General features: G+C 51.2%; 7 protein-coding genes across 7 annotated transcripts; 4 read left to right on the top strand and 3 right to left on the bottom strand.

Moving 5' to 3' along the window:
- Positions 1-617: 617 nt before the first annotated feature.
- A1O5_06636 (uncharacterized protein) lies at positions 618-1,596 on the top strand (the record flags this gene model as incomplete). The annotated part of the gene is made up of 2 exons (XM_007747228.1): positions 618-1,009; positions 1,065-1,596. The coding sequence occupies 2 exons, from the start codon at positions 618-620 to the stop codon at positions 1,594-1,596; spliced, it is 924 nt and encodes a 307-aa protein (XP_007745418.1).
- A 532-nt stretch (positions 1,597-2,128) lies between these two features.
- On the bottom strand, positions 2,129-3,426 carry A1O5_06637 (uncharacterized protein; the record flags this gene model as incomplete). Its single annotated transcript, XM_007747229.1, has 2 exons — positions 2,129-2,890; positions 2,953-3,426. The coding sequence occupies 2 exons, from the start codon at positions 3,424-3,426 to the stop codon at positions 2,129-2,131; spliced, it is 1,236 nt and encodes a 411-aa protein (XP_007745419.1).
- A 3,515-nt stretch (positions 3,427-6,941) lies between these two features.
- A1O5_06638 (uncharacterized protein) lies at positions 6,942-8,725 on the bottom strand (the record flags this gene model as incomplete). The annotated part of the gene is made up of 2 exons (XM_007747230.1): positions 6,942-7,034; positions 7,127-8,725. The coding sequence occupies 2 exons, from the start codon at positions 8,723-8,725 to the stop codon at positions 6,942-6,944; spliced, it is 1,692 nt and encodes a 563-aa protein (XP_007745420.1).
- A 1,660-nt stretch (positions 8,726-10,385) lies between these two features.
- Positions 10,386-10,869, bottom strand: A1O5_06639 (uncharacterized protein). The gene has a single exon (XM_007747231.1). It carries the CDS (start codon positions 10,771-10,773, stop codon positions 10,531-10,533), a length of 243 nt encoding a protein of 80 aa, XP_007745421.1. The 5' UTR covers positions 10,774-10,869; the 3' UTR covers positions 10,386-10,530.
- A 1,617-nt stretch (positions 10,870-12,486) lies between these two features.
- A1O5_06640 (uncharacterized protein) lies at positions 12,487-14,264 on the top strand (the record flags this gene model as incomplete). Its single annotated transcript, XM_007747232.1, has 4 exons — positions 12,487-12,935; positions 13,092-13,477; positions 13,560-14,036; positions 14,155-14,264. 4 exons carry the CDS (start codon positions 12,487-12,489, stop codon positions 14,262-14,264), a joined length of 1,422 nt encoding a protein of 473 aa, XP_007745422.1.
- A 599-nt stretch (positions 14,265-14,863) lies between these two features.
- A1O5_06641 (uncharacterized protein) lies at positions 14,864-15,055 on the top strand (the record flags this gene model as incomplete). Its single annotated transcript, XM_007747233.1, has 1 exon — positions 14,864-15,055. One exon carries the CDS (start codon positions 14,864-14,866, stop codon positions 15,053-15,055), a length of 192 nt encoding a protein of 63 aa, XP_007745423.1.
- Positions 15,056-15,630: 575 nt separating this feature from the next.
- On the top strand, positions 15,631-16,101 carry A1O5_06642 (uncharacterized protein; the record flags this gene model as incomplete). The annotated part of the gene is made up of 1 exon (XM_007747234.1): positions 15,631-16,101. The coding sequence occupies one exon, from the start codon at positions 15,631-15,633 to the stop codon at positions 16,099-16,101; it is 471 nt and encodes a 156-aa protein (XP_007745424.1).
- Positions 16,102-16,765: the final 664 nt, after the last annotated feature.

The raw sequence follows: 16,765 nt of genomic DNA on the forward strand, positions 1-16,765 counted from the left end.
TCTTGTAGCCCTACCTCGTACATGGTGTGTCGAAACCGATAGACTGTCACCCGCGCCAATGGGATGGGACGAAAAACATACCCCTGAGCGCCAAGCCTTGCTTGAGACTCTTGATGTTCCACCATCCCCCGCATCTTCTGCCGTCGCCCACACTCTCGGTTGCCCAGCCTTTGGCGTCGTTTCAGCATCGACAAGTTGAGCAGGGTACGAAGTAAGGGATGAGTAAGGGATATACATACACTCCGTACCAAGAGCTTCCAAGCGTATCTCTAAACACTTCTTGGGTGTCTTGCGCCCACGAAAAGGGTGAATGACTTTCGCCAACACTTGGCTTGCTCTCACTGCTGCATTTTTACTGGCTCTGGACCGTGGCGATCGTCGAGGCCGAAGCATGGTATGTTGCAGACTCTGCTCGCTGCCGGTTTTTGGCTGCCGCCATCAAAGGGCTGGCACGGCTGGCGCTTTTGTTTTGGTCAAGAATAGGAGGGTATTTAGGACTGTCTTCCCCTCTAAGGTCTGTATTTGCCTTGTGTTTCGCCCGTTCTTGAAATCACACCACATTTGTCCCAATTCCGTGTGTAGCCAGTTTGCCTTGCATTACGTCTCTGGTCGCGAACATGGCATCTGGACCCTACGAAATCAGAGGCCCTATCCCTATCCAACGCTCTCGCTCAAATTACTACAAACCACCCGCCTCAACAGGTGTACCACTGGCCCAGTCGTACGAACAGAAGCTTTACATGGACGACAGCACCAACTTTATGCCTGCTGTACCCAATGTGCCTCCACCATCGTTCCAAGACGCAACAATGGTGTCGATTTCGGCCGACATGTTCGACCGGATGTTCTTGAAGGCACAGAGTCAAGAGCCTCCCGCCGCGAAGAGCGCACAGCAAAAATTCGCCAACCCCACGCCATTGTCGGTTGTCGGATTCCTGCTGTGTTTGAGCCCGCTGAGCTGTGATTTGATGGGCTGGCGAGGTGCGGGTGGAAATGGAGCTGCTTCGGTGTATGTGCTAGTCCCACCCTACTACCAAGACAAAACTCTGACATTTCTGTTATAGTGGAGCGTATTTCTTCATCGGCGGCGTTCTCATGCTCCTCGGTGGTTTCCTCGAATGGGTCGCCGGCAACACATTCCCCTTCGTCGTGTTCGCGTCCTTCGGCGGCTTCTGGTTCTCCTACGGCGCCACCCTCCTTCCATTCTTCAACGCCTTTGGCGCATACTCGCCGGACCCGACGGACATCACTGCCGGCCTCGCGACCAAAGGCTTCAATGCCTCGTTTGGGTTCTTCATGATCTTCATGGCGGTCCTGTGTCTCATTTACCTGGTCTGTGCCCTGCGGACGAATCTGGTCTTTGTCATCATCTTTGCGGGATTGTTCACGGGATTCATACTGCTGACGGCCACTTTCTGGCTGCTGGCGGACGGAGGTCTTGGGGCCGATAAGACCTTGTATGTTGGCGGCGCAAGCTTTGCAGTGAGCTGTATGGCGGGCTGGTACCTCTTGCTGGCATTGCTCCTGGCTTCTGTGGACTTCCCTGTCGTCCTACCGCTGGTAGATCTGAGCGGATGGATCCAGGGGGCCACCTAACGTCGTTCCACTCCTTGACCGCCCGTCCTGGCCGAGGGTCCTTCCGAGTAATTCGCTGTACGAATAGCAGTTTCTTTTTAAGTTCACAAATTATTAAAAGCTTCCTTATATCTCGGTTGATGAGCGAGAAAGAATTGCGGACGCAAATTTTCGATGATTTCCAACGTTTGCCAATCGTTGTCTGCATGACTGCCGTTGGGTAGCGGAGCGCAGCTTGGAGCACAGATATGCTTTGCAAGATGCGACCCTCAGGCATGCATGCTTCATTTCTCAGGACCTCTTGGCCTATTGGCGGGATTCTCGAGGCTGAGATACAAGCAAGTCATCCTTCTATCAGTCGTAAACTACGTTTATATACCAGACGTCTGATGCCGGACAGATCAGGATATACGCACACCGCATTGTGTTATAAAATGAGCCACCAGGCGCGGCAGCTCAAATATCCCCAAGCTGTGTGATAACAGCCAAGAGTGCGAAGATCACTGTGGGCACCAAGTTAGTTCCCTGCGGGGCAGCACAGGCTGGAAGAGAATCACTCACGCGCCGATGCTGTGATGATATAAGTGGCGATCACCCACGCGGCCTCTGCGACTGCAACGTCGTCGACCTCTCCGTGGTCCGAATACATGTACCAGAAACCCACGGCCAGGCTCAGCAGAATGGGCACAACACCCCAGAACACGACCTTGAGGACGGACCACCGAAGTCGCAGTTTCAGAGCCAAGGTGCCCATTTCTGGGTTCTTCGAGCTGTTGTTAAAATGCCGGTGGATCCACAACAGCCAGCGACCCTCGTAGTCGAGGCTGTGGGTGTTGTAACTTCGCCAGAGTTCTGAGAGCGCGCTCTCTGTTTCCGCATCCAGTTCCACTTCTCGGTGGTAGCCTTTACTGGGATCGCACTGATAAATACCGAAGCCGCAGACTTCTTTCAGAGACAACGCCCTTCGAACTGGATTTCGCAGGTATCTGTGGGCTTTGCGTATCTGCTGGAACAGTCCATCAATACTTACAACTCGTCGTAGAGTCTCCTTTGGCGCGATCTGGTCGCCCATGATGCCGACGACCACATAATAGTAGTCGAGGTGCCACGGGTGTGCAATGTGGGGAATTGTCTGTTTGTGTGCTTTTGTGACCTTCTGGCCTTCTACTGCCGTGGTACTACTGTTCTCTGGAGTGGAAGCGTCTTGCCTCTCTTCATCTGCTGAATCTGCCTGCTCTCTCTTGGACAGGCCAAATCTTCGCCGTACCAATGGTAGCTTGTCACGTACCCAATTCGTCTCCGAGTCTCCCCAACCCTGATCGACGGTTTCAATCAGCAATCCATCTACTGCGTACACCGTCGGGAATTTCTACTCACCAGACGAACGTTTTTCATGGCGGTATCGACGCCGCTTTCCGAAGTTTTGTACGTGACATCCGTCGACAGACTGAACCCGAAAAATCGAAACGTCGTTCGGTAAGAGTAGGACCGACGCATAGATCTTGCACAGTCGGGGACGTCTTTCTCCTCGTTTCGGCCCCAAGACAACCACCAAAGAGCTGTTGAGCTGAACCCGTCGAATTTGACCTTGGGCGGTCTCATCACTACCGGTGGCGGCTCCAGGTAGATTGATTTTGATGACTTCGAAACTTGCGGGCTGAGTTGGCTGTCTGAGGGTTCCGACATTCTCTTGATGCGCTGGCTAGGACGCGCTTCTGCGAAGTCATTTTCAGACGGATCATCTGTTGTTGGGGCAAAGTGAAGAGTAGCAGCAGCAGGAGCGGCGGCTTCGGGCTGTCCGTCTTGCTGATTGTTCAAAATGCCAGGAGAACCCTCCATATTGTCGGCCATTTTCTGTAGTTCTTTCCAATGCTGTATCCTTGAGCTCAATTAAGACACTTCCCCGTGAGCAACTTCCCGCGTCACCCGTGCTCGCGGGGCTCAGTTGTCATAGATCTTCGGATGTGAAGCCCATATCAGCCGTACTCAGGGCTCAGGTATCTAATTGACTTGTCATGGCGATACTGATGTCGTCTAGTAACTGGCGCAGGGAAATGTTTATCATTAAGGAGGTGAGCGGGAGGCCTGAATGAGTAACAGTGCCTTAGGGTGTTACTAAGCGGGTTTCAAGTAGAGAGCCGATCATATGACAAGGCTCTTTGTATGCTCTACTAAAGGCGCCAGCACACCCGCTACCTACCTATCGAGTAGCTCGCCAGTGAATAAAGGGGTTGCCAGCGCGTTTCCGAGGGATACAAATAGTCCGCATGGCCGCTCCCCCTCTTGGCAATCACATCGCCCATCCGAACCGCACTGCCTTAAATTCTTTGATCCTTTGCCAGTCCGTATATCTTCGGGAATCATTACGAGGCCTCAACCTGGATCACAGCAAAGAATTTCCTGTTCCACCTCAGTATGTGGTCCAGCATGCCACGTTATGTCCCGAGCCTTCACATACACACCGGGAGTGTCGAGGAAGAGCGAAAAAGGCAACCATGGCGGCGACAGAGCCTCATCTGCCTTGGCAGCAGAGCGAGATTAATACATAAAAAACAGGGGCAACCATCCGACTGAGTATGGCTAGGACGGATGCCATTCAATCCGAGGAAACTGGTCTCGGAAGCGACAATAGTGCTCTTGATTTGGTCTCATATCTATCCTCGTGTCTCTCCGGGCGCGACTGTGAGGGAATCATCCGGTATCCGAGTTACAAATTACATGCCTCCATGTTGTATGTTGCTTACATCCGCCAAAGACCCTACCACTTCTTGCGATGGCATACTTGAGATTTACTGGGTCACCAGATCTTATTCATTGAGAGAGGGAATGCTTTTTACGTGGATTCTCCCAAGATTGTCATGTCCACGTATTAATATCGCTCACTGCCTACTGTACTTGTAGCCCTGTCCTCGCTGAGATGTACAGACGAACTAATTAGTCTTAATTTCAGGCAACTCTATCCGCATCCTCAGACCTAACTGGGAAATTCTTCGGAAAAGATCGCCTGTGCTCTGATAACTCAATTTTTGTCGGTAGAGCCAGAATTTGAAGCCATCTCCTGTGTCTGGGTTAATAGTTCGGAGGGCGAATACATCAGTTGTGATGGTGGCTCAATCCGGGTCGGAAGATCAATTCTGACGGAGCTTCAAACATTTTGCTACCAAGACCACCCTCGGCTTCCTCTCGGCGAATGCTCCATGCATCAACCAAGCAGTTGATGGTTCAGAAAAAGACAAGCAAATCAAGTTGATGGGACACATATATTCTCAAGCGTCGCATGTCCTGGTTTTATCTCAGAGTAGGCAATGACGCACAAGTGTCGCAGGCGTTCCATCTGCTCCGGTGTCTCGGCTCTCCCGCGTTCGCAGAATAGACAGTCCTCGAGCGCAACACTCAAGCAAACAGTATCCCACACCATTCATGGAATGCGCTAGGAGACCCCCTTCGTCTGCCTTGGTTTCAGCGTGTCTGGTCCATACAGGAAGCTGCAAAAGACAACCGTGTCTCATTTTTGTCGGCACTGGCTCTCAGAATTGGGAAACCATTCGTGCGGGTGCGGAAGTAATAATCCTCAACTTTTCCCCTTTTGGCATGCTCGAACCGCAGACAGCAGCAGGTATCGAAGCAGACGACTCCGTGGACGCAAAAGAGGTTTATCAAAATATTGCGGTATTATTTCTCACTAAACATAGAAACTTGCGTGTTCTTTCCTATGTATCTCTCCCGGTCCACACACCGCGGGTGGATACTCCAAGCTGGGTTCCCAATTGGGATTTCGTAGACTGCCCTCCTTTCACGCAATATCATCAACAGTACAACGCATCATTGAAAAGCGTGGTCAACATTCGTCTTGATGGTCTAGTCCTGGCACTAGAAGGCCGTTTTGTGGACTCGATTTGCTGGTGGGGCAGCATGTCGGCCCTCCAACCTCCAGATGGAGCTGCATTTCTGATGCAGACGTATCTTCAGCTATTGGAATGCAAGGCGATGGCCTTGGCAAATCCCACGTCTGTGGACTCAATGGCCACCAGATATGACGAGCTCCTCAGGACGATGATCTGCAATATGTCCAGCGGAGGTGGCGTTGCCAGCCCCGACGTTGTGGCCTATATTGGAACATTCATGCGCATGGGCGCCCCGCTCTTCCCAGTTCGGCGACGACATCGTCATTTTTCACGGTGCGAATGTGCCATGTGTTGTCCGGCATCTGGGGCTATATCCACGCTCTCATACTCACAGTAACAAAACCCATTATCACCTTCAAAGGGAAAGTTACGTCCACGGACTGATGGCGGGCGAAGGTATGAGGATGATGCCAGGGTCAGAGCCACAATGGTGTACATTGCCGAGTTGCTTAGATGGGAATTAATGCAGTCTTGGATCAGTCACCGCCTTCTTTTCATGCAGTCCATGTCATGCATCCTGGAGACATGGGTAGATGGAAGGAGGACATAATCATTCAACAATATTTGTTGGAGACCTAATATATTAGGCTACAGGAATTTCGATGGGCACCTCGTACGCTTTTGCAAATTCCTTTATACGTGTGATGACACGACAGGGCCTGTAACGCGCTAGACGACCAGGAACTCGCAGTCTCGACATCCCCTGGCGCCGCCTTTCGGTAGATAACCACTCATATTGTCTGCCGAGCTACACGTGGGTCTTCGACTTGGCTCGCTGGCTCTCGAGATCTTTCCACCAACCTCGGTTTGAGCAGGTTGCATGTCTGCTGGTGGAAGGATGATAACTCCTAGTCACAGGGGACGGTACGCGTACCCTGCTCTCTGTGAAGCCGACCCCCTGCGACTTGTGAGTTGAGCCCACTAGCCCGTTTACGCCTTACCTCTCAAAGGACACATCTGAAGAATTCTTGAGCCATGGCTGATTCGCGGCAAATCCTCTTGAAGCACTACGCTTTGAAACACGCTATCATACTGGACGTAGGTATGATTGATGGTGGATATTTGCTAGAATTGCTGAACACTTTCGCAACGTGATGGAAAATTATGCGTACAGTTTCCTCGAAAAGGCCCAAGATCTGAATACATCGCATCCAGTGCAATTTCCACGTTGAAGAATTCAACAACAAATTGGCCTTTGTCGGTTGCGATAAGTCTGCCGTCCTCAGTGTTAATCCGTCTAACAGGCCCACCAGGGCCGGTCACATTACTCACCATCAGTGTAACCCAGGCCACTGAACACGCTCACTCCTTCGACTCCCCTCCTCACCCTGCTCGGTTGCATACTTCACAAAACTTTGCGGCCTCAGGACGACGATGCCACCCTCCTCTCTAATGACGGATGGCCCGGTTGAAGCTTCGATTGCTGTCGACGGTTCCGAACCTTGCCGCCATCGGAACTTTCTACGGATGAAGGATCTTCTCCGCGTCGGGTTTTCTGCGGCTGCTTCCGAATTGATAGCTGTGACCGCGGAGACCAATGACGTTGACATGGATCTGTGTGTAGACGTGGGAGTCAACGGTGTGTGGTGTGGAAGCGAGGCTGGCAGTGTCGGTGAAGATCTCTCGCGCGAGGAAAGTGGTGTCACCTGGTTGGATAAGATCGAGGATGCCACAGATGGGAGCGGTGCTGAGCTTGTTCCCGCCGGGGGGATCTGGCTGACGCCATTTGTGATGGTCACGGGTGGAGTTTCTGAAGTCGATGGAGGATGTCCAGTATCGTCGCCCGTAGGAGGCCTCGTGGGCGGTATTTCATCGGCGTGAGGAGGGCTTGAACGTCCCTGTAGCATATTAGGAAACTCATCCTTCATCTTCTCAAGCTTGGACGCCACGTCGCCCGGGATCATGGCCCAACAATTTATCGCATGTTGCCTATTACCATTTGCTTCATAAATCCGGGATAGCAAGCTTAGTGATTCAAAGTAAGAAAGGTGGTTCTTGCCGAGTACACGGCGCCGGCCGATGAGAGCTTTGCGGCAGAAGACCTCTGCATCTGAATATCTCCCTTGTCGCAACAAGGTGCCGGCGAGGAGATGCGAAGCTTGGCAACGACGAATTGCACCTTCGTCTGTCTCGTTCTCGTGCACCATCTCCTGCGTAATTGGAAGTAGTCTGGCCTCAGCCTCCTTGAGATTAGATGAATGATAGATACACGTCGCGATCATAAGTTTGACCTTAGCTATCTGTGTTGGTTGTCTGCGTTTGAATGGAAGTTTCTCCGCGAGTTCGAGGCCATACTGGAGAATCGAATGCGCCCCCTCGAAATTGTCGGCATCGAATTCCAGAGTGCCTCTGGCAAAGAAGCTCTCAACCTCTTCGGATTCAAAGTCGCCATCTGAATCGGATTCTGTCTCCCGGGCACCACACTCCATCGATGGAGTCGTTTGTGAGCCAGAGTAATTTTCGCTCAGAGGAGGTGCCAGTCGCAGGGTATCGGGCTCTTCGGGGATCCCTGGCCTGGGAATCCAAGATAGAGTCTCGCCTCGCCTCTGTTCATCCATAACTTCGCCCCAGATAGAGCCAGTCGCCTCACTGTTCACGCCCACGGTCGTGGCGCTTGAAATAACTCTTTGTGCAGACTGGCGAAGTCCCGCAAGATAGGCAGGTTCTATTCCCAGGGATCTGGTCCTCAAGTCGGCTTCACTGCCGTAGACAAGCTCCATAAATGCTCGAAGCTCGACAATCTTGGGCCCAAGTTCATTGGTGACTACATCAGGGGCGAGGTAGGCGGCTCGAAGGTTGACCATCAAGAGAGCCATTTGTAGAGCGTTAGTGTGTGTTTTGAATTGTGCCCGGGCAGCGGTGATCTCACTGTCTTTCAGATTGAGCCTAATCCGGCGGGCTGCCTGCTGTACGAAGTTGTCGCGCTCGGGACGGATATCCTCAATCGCTTTCTCCAGTCTGTCGACGGTTGCTTGGCAGTCATTCAAGGACCCCTGGATTGACTCCCAGAGAAGTCGATCGTCATCTGAGTTGGTTCGTCGAAAGGCGCGCTTCACAGGGTCACTTTCGAGTCCCAATTTGACTGCCCTCAGTATTGAAATGAGGGCGTTAACTTCCTGGACCAGGTCAATGACTGTCTGGTTCACATTCCTGGCATCGTCAACAAAATTGTAGAGGTGGGACGAAAGAGTAAAGGCGCCGGTTACGATGGCACTGATCGTACTGATTATGGATAAGGGATCCATGGTGGATGATGCGGCCTTTGTTATTATTCTAGCTCAGGAATTCTCCATACAGATGAAAAATATTTTGGGGGAATTGTCTCTTGTTGGGAAGCGAGGGAGTGCAGTAGCCTACTAGACTCGTTTAGAAATCGTACAGCCTTGATCCAGTGGCACCACGCGGAACAGAAGATAGAGAAGAAGGGTAGGCAGTTTTATTGTTGCAGCTGGTCCGCCGCAAGGAAGAAGGGAAAGGAAGGAAAACCGGTCGACCCCAAACTGTAGGAAAGTATGAAGCGTACGTATTCACGCTCTCGAAGCGATACCCGTAGGCAAGATCAAGGCGCTGCAACCGGGAGGAAATCGGATGTGCTCCGCCCCCACGATTGCATCAAGAGCAGCCTCACCAGCAACATTGACTCGTCGCCTGTCGTTCGTACTTGGTCTAGGCGTTGCCGGGGTCCTGTGTGCCTCCATTGGAAGACATGTGATGGTGTAGCAGGGGAATCCGGGGAGACGCCTAGACCATCTACTAGGTAGTCTATGAGTACGACGGCTGACCTAGTAGCGTTAGTGATAGGGTCGTCTAGGTGCGCAAGAGACGAAAATTCTCGTAGGACGAGGGTTCTGACCTTCATATAGGGAGTAAGGCCTATTTTGTGTAAAGAGACATATTCGAAAGGATGGGAAGGAGAGTTGAAGGGATAGGGATGGCGATGGGCTTGGAAGGCCTAAAAATGGGGAACCTGTTCCCCTACCAATGTGGGACCCTGGTCTGGCGAAGGAGCAGAAGCCAGTGTCGAATACCGAGTACTCGAGGGAGGACAAGGGTCGTGGATAGTCGAGGTAGAAGAAGAGGTGAGCGGTGTTTAAAAGCGGCGCGGGTTGGGTGAAGCAAAGGGCTGTGAGAATGGTAATGAGCGGTATGGTATTGAGTATTTAAGAGAGAGAGTCTGTCTGACAGCTATACTTGTAGACTGAGTAATAGGCGCCAAGGCGCTAATAGCACAACAGCGCCGCTCGATGTCGATTTACTATGTCATTCTAGTGCTAAGGATGTCTGCTTCTTCAGGGTCGAGTCAGTGTGATTGCTGCATGCAATAGCAACGTCGTATCCAATATTTAAGGAGCTCACTTACCATTGAGCACTAAGGCTGCGGTGCTTGGCCTAGCCGTCTAGAGCCCAGACAATGGACAAGATTTTCCATTATGGGAACGAAAGAAACTATTACCTATGAAGACATCATGGGTATGAAGGCCGATGAATGTCCCTGGTAGCTTCTGCGTAAATGCGCCGGCGTTCGCGTCAGAAGAGAACCGGCCGATGCGGATGGTCAGGTCTCCTCGCTCAATCGCGTCTTTCGCTTCTGCCGATGAAGTGACCAGGCCCATATTGTCAGGGATGGCTTGGCAGCGAGCTATCTAAGAAGTATATTATCTATCTATAGGCGCAGTGCGAGAGCGACTTCGAAGCTGAGGAGCTTCAAAGGGATGATCTGCGACTCCGTGCTATATACATATGGTCTTCTAGTGCCTTGGCGTCTTGGCATCCGTAACATATATACGCCGCAAAGGTTGTCACTCGTCTCGTCGAGGTGGATCTGACCAGAGGAATGAATAAGCCCCTAAGCGGAGGAGGCTAATGTGCTTCCCGTAAACAGATAGTTAAGTCCGGCCCACCTACTGGAAATCCTGTGAACTCGACCATCTCGGCCACCACGTCGCTGAGACCAAAACGGCGAGTGAGATTGTTCACCAGAAGACATGGTCTTTGAGCTTGGTCGATTTCGTATAGGATTTCCTGCACGGTCATGTCTTCGAGTCGCTCGCTATCGCGTCTGACATTCAAGTTGAGAGGTTTTTGAGACCGCTGGCATCAGCCAAGAACCCGCCGTGTCTGCAGGGACGTGGAAGTATATAGGGGATCGTGCTCTAAAGCTTTCTTCGATGACTCGGTCGGCTTCTAGGGTAAAGGTAGCATCATTCTCCAGTGAGCAAGAGGCTGCACACAAGTGACACTTTTTCCAATTTTTGCCATCCCAGGGTTCTCGTCCACAGGCTTCACGGACCATAAACCTTTGTTCTTGTGCGAACCGCGACGTGGTTCCGACAATGTGAGGAATTGGGACAAACTCACTGTGGGCACCGGCAATGCCGTTGAGAGCACTCCATGCCCTCGACGGAAGTACCTATCTTCCATGGTTACCTGCTAGATTAAGTTGTGGGGCCGGAGGCGGCGTCGCTTGATGCATTGAGCATCCCCGACGCCGGAGCCACTCCACCCACAAAACACTAGCTACAGTCATACGAGTGCTACCCGCAACACCCAGTCTACTGCTTCCAGAAACAATAGAGCTCATATTCGAACAGACACCTGTGCGTGTTAGCCATGTCTTACATCTGCGAAGGAACGGTTTGGCCAGACGTTGATATATCCACCGAGACTAAGGCACTACTGAATCGGTTTTTCGAGTTAGCGGATCTGAATTCCCCAGAGGCAGGATCTCTCATGGCAGATGAAGTCTTTTCCACCGACGCAATCGTGAAAAGCGGAAAACAAAGCGTATCTGGCTCAAATGGTATGGCTCTACACTTGTGGTTGTCGCAATGTTTTGAATCTTTACATGCTGGGAGAGGATTCAAGCTGAATCAGAGGCAATAGCGATCAGAAACTCGCGCAAGAACGCATGGGACCATATACAGAAGAGGCGCCATCATATCTTGCGCGTCTATTTTCGAGACCAAGGTTGCATGGATTTGATGCTGCTCGGAGAGCTCCAGGCGAAGCTCAAATCTGGCACAATTGTGCATCAGGAATTCTGTGCCCGAGCCGTCGTGGAGGAACGATCCGTGAACGAAGGTCCGAGATTAACTTTATATCAAGTTTGGGCGGTATGTCAAAATCCTAAAGCCCTACAGGAGTATTCGAGCTCGAGACCTTTGTTGGTCTTGACTGACGAGCATTAAGGACCCTACACCGATGCAGGAGGCGCTGAAGCTCTGAAGGTTTTCAAGAGTAGCATCGTCTGCAATTGAAACTCAGGTTAGATTTCAGATCTGCTAAAAAAGAATGATGTCTCGAGGTTTAAAGAACACGGATAGCATCAGTGTTGGACTTGATTTGAAGTTAAAATCTAGAAATGATGACTAGTACAATGAAGTTCTTAATCAAAGCGAGGGCGTATGAATAAATTATTATATTCCAACAGAGTCTGAATCAAGAGTCTCTCGACACTATTTGAAAGACTGATAAACACGGCACCGCCAGACTCTTCAACCCTGCTGTCTACCGTTCCCATTCTCTCACTCTGCTGTGACCCTGAGCCAAACCTGGGAAGCTGAGTTTCTCCGCGGCGGCGAATGCATGAACTTTGTACTTGATTATTTATGATGGCTTATTACATACAGGGAATGTCTGTGCCTGAATGACCCCAGAAATATCGGACATACCAGGTACTGCTTTCCATGCCTTCCCCGGGTGTCTTGGTTGCGCCGGAGGTCCTTCACGGCGGAAAGAGTGTGGTCCGGCAGGGAAGCCCCAGGGACGCCAATGTTAGGTAAATCAATACTAAATCAAATGCATGCCTCGCAAGGTATAGCTATGACTGTAACGGTTTGTATTCTTACATCGACTAAAATACTGTCTCTAGCAAACAGCAGAAGGTAAACTGGTATATCGTTCAACCTTTCCGCCTCCCGATTCTTCGCCTCGATATTACCTCGACTGGAACCCCAATATCGAAACCGAGGACGAAAGGGCCCTTCCGGAAGATCCACAGGCGAGGATGGACACAGAGACCGTACCTCTACTTATTGGGAACGAGGCCCGTCGCATTCCTGGAGGTGCCAAAATCTCTGTCCACTCCGCCGCTCAGGATCGAATTGTTGGATATGCAGAAGCAGCGACTGTTGACAACGCGAGAGAAGCGGTACAATGCGCGGCACAAGCATTCGCGAAATGGCGCAACGTGGGCATCTCTGCGCGAAGGGAGATCCTGTTCAAAGCGATAAACAATTTCAGGGAGAACCAGCACCTGCTAATGACGAGTCTGCAGTCAGAAACGAGTTGTACTAAGGAGTGGGCAGCAGCCAATATTCGCGGCACCCTCAAGTCGCTTGAGGAACTTGCCTGCAGTATTACCAGTATTACAGGCGAGATCCCGAGCACAGACGACCCATCCAGATTATCTTTGATCTTTCAAGTCCCTGTGGGCTCGGTCCTTGTTATTGCCCCGTGAGTGAGACTGGTCCTTCCTTACTCTTCAACACTCCTGGCTCGTGAAGTTGAAGTTGTGGGGTGTTCTCTGTCTTTTAGCTCTTTCCTACCTTTCATTTCCTTCTTGACTTCTCATTCTGTCTTCTTCTCTTGCTAAATGGAACAAATCAACAGCTGGAACGGCGGCATTGTCCTGCCTGCCAAAGCCATTACCCAGCCCCTTGCGGCAGGATGTACCGTCGTCTTCAAGGCCTCGGAACTCTCTCCCCGAACACACCATCTAGTTGCGAAGATGTTCATTGATGCCGGCCTACCCGCCGGTGCTCTAAATGTGGTCCAGACCCGGCGTGAAGATGCGGAAAACGTCACGCGAGCTGTCATTGCGCATCCTGCCATCCGTAAAATCGACTTCATCGGCAGCGCAGCCGTCGGCAGGACGATTGGAGAGATGGCCGCTCACTATCTGAAACCAGTCCTGATGGAGTTGGGAGGCAAATGCCCTGCAATTGTGCTCGACGATGCCGACGTCGCCGATGCCGCGTCAAAATGTGTTGTTGGAGGTGCGTTTGTTTTAGTTTTTCACAAGTACTATCTACGGCTTTGCCGAAACTTTGAAATGACTAACTCTCTGGGTTCATATAGCATTCCTGCACCACGGACAGATATGCTTCTCGACCGAACGGATTATAGTATTAGAGGCGATAGCCGAGAAGTTCACTGCGGAACTCAGGGCTAGGGCTCAAAATTGGCAGCCTGTTGATGGAGTCAGTAAGAGGATCATCGACAACGCGCACAGCCTTGTGGAGGACGCTCGCGCCAAAGGCTGTGAATTCGTCCTGGGAGAGGGTTCGCCGGGGTTTGTGCGGCCGTCGGCGCTACAGCCCGTCATCCTGACCAATGTGACGAAGGATATGGCCATTTACGACAGTGAAAGCTTTGGCCCGTCTGTCAGTCTGTACGTTGTCAAGACGGAAGATGAGGCTGTTGAATTGGCCAACAGTTCGACTTACGGGCTGAATGCGGCGGTGCATTCGCAGAACTTAACCCGCGCATTGCGAGTGGCAAGGCAGATTGAGTGTGGTACTATCTGGGTCAATGGCCTCACAGCCGGTGAATCAGGTAAGTAAAAAGAAGAACGGAACATGTTAAGATAACCCCTATGCTCTACTCCTAATCCACTCCATGTTCTAGTCGCTATTCCTCACAGCACATTCAAATACTGACATACCAGGTGTAGCGACTTGTCCCATTGGAGGCTACAAGGGTAGTGGATGGGGACGCAGTAACCAGAAATGGGGCTTGAATGAGTTTGTTCAAACTCAGACCGTCAATCTGCCTCATTTATAGGTTTATGATATTCGGACATATGTGATTCTAGAAAATGGAGGAATGATGATCGAAGGATTGCATCATTGAAGCGAGCCAGAGCTACCCTGACCCCCTCTGGAGTACCTAAGAGCATCTTTGACTGATCCGAGGTACTTCGGTTTTGCCGCTTGAATAAATTTATACCAACATCATCGTTGCTCAATGTCAGTGTGCTCTGGATTAATGGAGCACGAAATTACGATGACCAACTAGGCTACTCAGTATTCGCAATGGGGTGGGCAAGCCGGGGCGGAGCCCGGAGAACGCATTCCACAAGATGTCCGGCGCTTAGCCCAAGCGAGTAAGAAGAATACTCTTCTTTATCCGCCGACGGTTCAGACACGGCTTGATGACTTCGGCCTCCTTGGCCCATTGGACCGCGATTTCCATACTACAGGTAGTTTGCCCAGGATTATCCGCTCTCTATGCCTCAAAGTCTAAAGACTTGTGTGTTATTGGTTATGCCTAGGGAATTATACCTCAGCATCTGAAGACCCGGTTGCTGTTGTTCGTGAAACATATCTCAAGTCTTCTTCAAAACTCAAAGCTCAGAGCCCAAACATCCAACAAAGATCACTATGGACACCGTCTTCCAGCGCCTCTTGAGGTTCATAGACCAGGACGGCAACACACGGTATGGCGAGGCAGGCTCGATCACAGACCCGGCCGAACTCGTCGGCGCATGTATTCAAATCTTCGAGGGGAGCGAACCGTGGGATTCGGGTTTTCGAGCAAGTAGCACGCACAAGGTGGTCAAGGAGGTAAAGTAAATACTTCAGCAACATCACTCAGACTTGCAACTTCAATCATGGCGTTGAGGAGTGGGAAAATGGCGCTTCGAAAGTTGAATATGCCGTTTACCTTTACAATTTCAACTTTCAAATTCCAGGTCCATGCTAGACTAATTGCAGACAGGTCCTGTCGCCACTCGAAACCACCCCGATATTCTACTGTGTCGGGCTGAATTATCGTAAACATATCGAGGAAACGGGGGTATGTGGAATCAGTCCCCCCAAAAGGCCCCAAGGTCAAGCCTGGCTCACGCTTGGAAATCTAGCTTGAAACACCACAGGTGCCGGCTATCTTTCACAAGGGCGCACGTTAGTCCCGAGCCCTAGACTCCTTTTTGTGGCATTTTGACCAACACCAAACGATCAGAGGCGTTAGCAGGACCAGTCGAAGATATCAGAATACACCCTGAGTGTCCGAATATTGACTACGAAGTCAGGAATCCCTTACCCCATTAGCTCCTGAATTCTGTCCTCTGCATTCTTGATCTCCATGATCCTGATCATGGTCCAAATCCTGACAATCCTGAACCGAGCAGGGTGAATTCTGCGTTATAATGGGCCGACCCTGCAAAGATTTCGATTCGTCGCAAGATGTAAGACCATACATCCTGGGCTACACGGTCGGCAACGATGTGAGCTGTCGGTACTGGCAACAGCGCGCAGGGGCACCGTATTCCAAATCGTTCGATCAATTTGGCCCCATCGGCCCTGTCATCGCGTCCGCCAAAGTCGTCGGCGACCCTGGAAATCTTCGTCTAACCACCAAAGTCAATGGAGAGACTCGACAAGATGCGAGCACGGCTGATTTTCTGTTCAATGTGGACGAGATCATCAGGTTTCTAAGCCGGGGAAGGACTCTAGCACCAGGCACTGTCATCATGACGGGGACGCCGTCAGGGATTGGCATGGCGAAGAAGCCTCCGGTCTGGATCAAGGACGGAGACGTGGTGGAAATTGAGATTGAAAAAGTGGGAATCATTCGTAATAAATTCGTGGTCCCTCTGCAGAGGGAGGTCAGGCTGTAGATATGGTGTGTTGGGGCCAGGCTTGGAAGCTGAGCAGTCTCGCAGTTTATCTAAACCTCACTAGAGTAGGTCAATCAGTCGGCTGACATCATGACCATGATTTATGATCCCTTTCCGCTCAGACGCGATACCTCTGTAGGTCCTCCCTACCACGTTCAAACTGTTACTGCCTCATTTCATTGTCGCCCCAAGCATCTCTCAGGACAATATCAGGCCTAGACAGTGCTAGGCTAGAGGGAGTTCGCATGTGCTCCCCAGTTTTCTCTTCCGGGATCCGGAGAGTGGGTGGGTCGGGGACCATGGGCGCCGATGGGTACTACCGGTAAGCTTCATTAGCCCACTAGCCTCCTAGCCTTCCCTGACATTTGGGCAGTCCTGGCAGTCGTCCCGAGGTGTTTTGGCGGCCTAAAGGGCCCAACCCCGCACTCTGGGTTAGCGGTATTGAAGCTGAAGGCTGAGGACGACGGTGGGCTCGTCGGTTGTTGTCATACGTGATGTCGGTCGGGGACGACCGTTGACTTTCGAGCTTTGAGGTTTGAGGCTGCTGTTGAGTCTCCAGGATTTACAAAACTTCAACAGCCGCCTATAAATAATTTATTATTGCATCTTACAAAAGGGACATGAAAATGGACATATTAGACAAACCCCGTCCCGTCGATTCAAG

Source organism: Cladophialophora psammophila (assembly GCF_000585535.1).
Source record: "Cladophialophora psammophila CBS 110553 chromosome Unknown aczJe-supercont1.9, whole genome shotgun sequence".
Classification (NCBI taxonomy): Eukaryota; Fungi; Ascomycota; class Eurotiomycetes; order Chaetothyriales; family Herpotrichiellaceae; genus Cladophialophora; species Cladophialophora psammophila.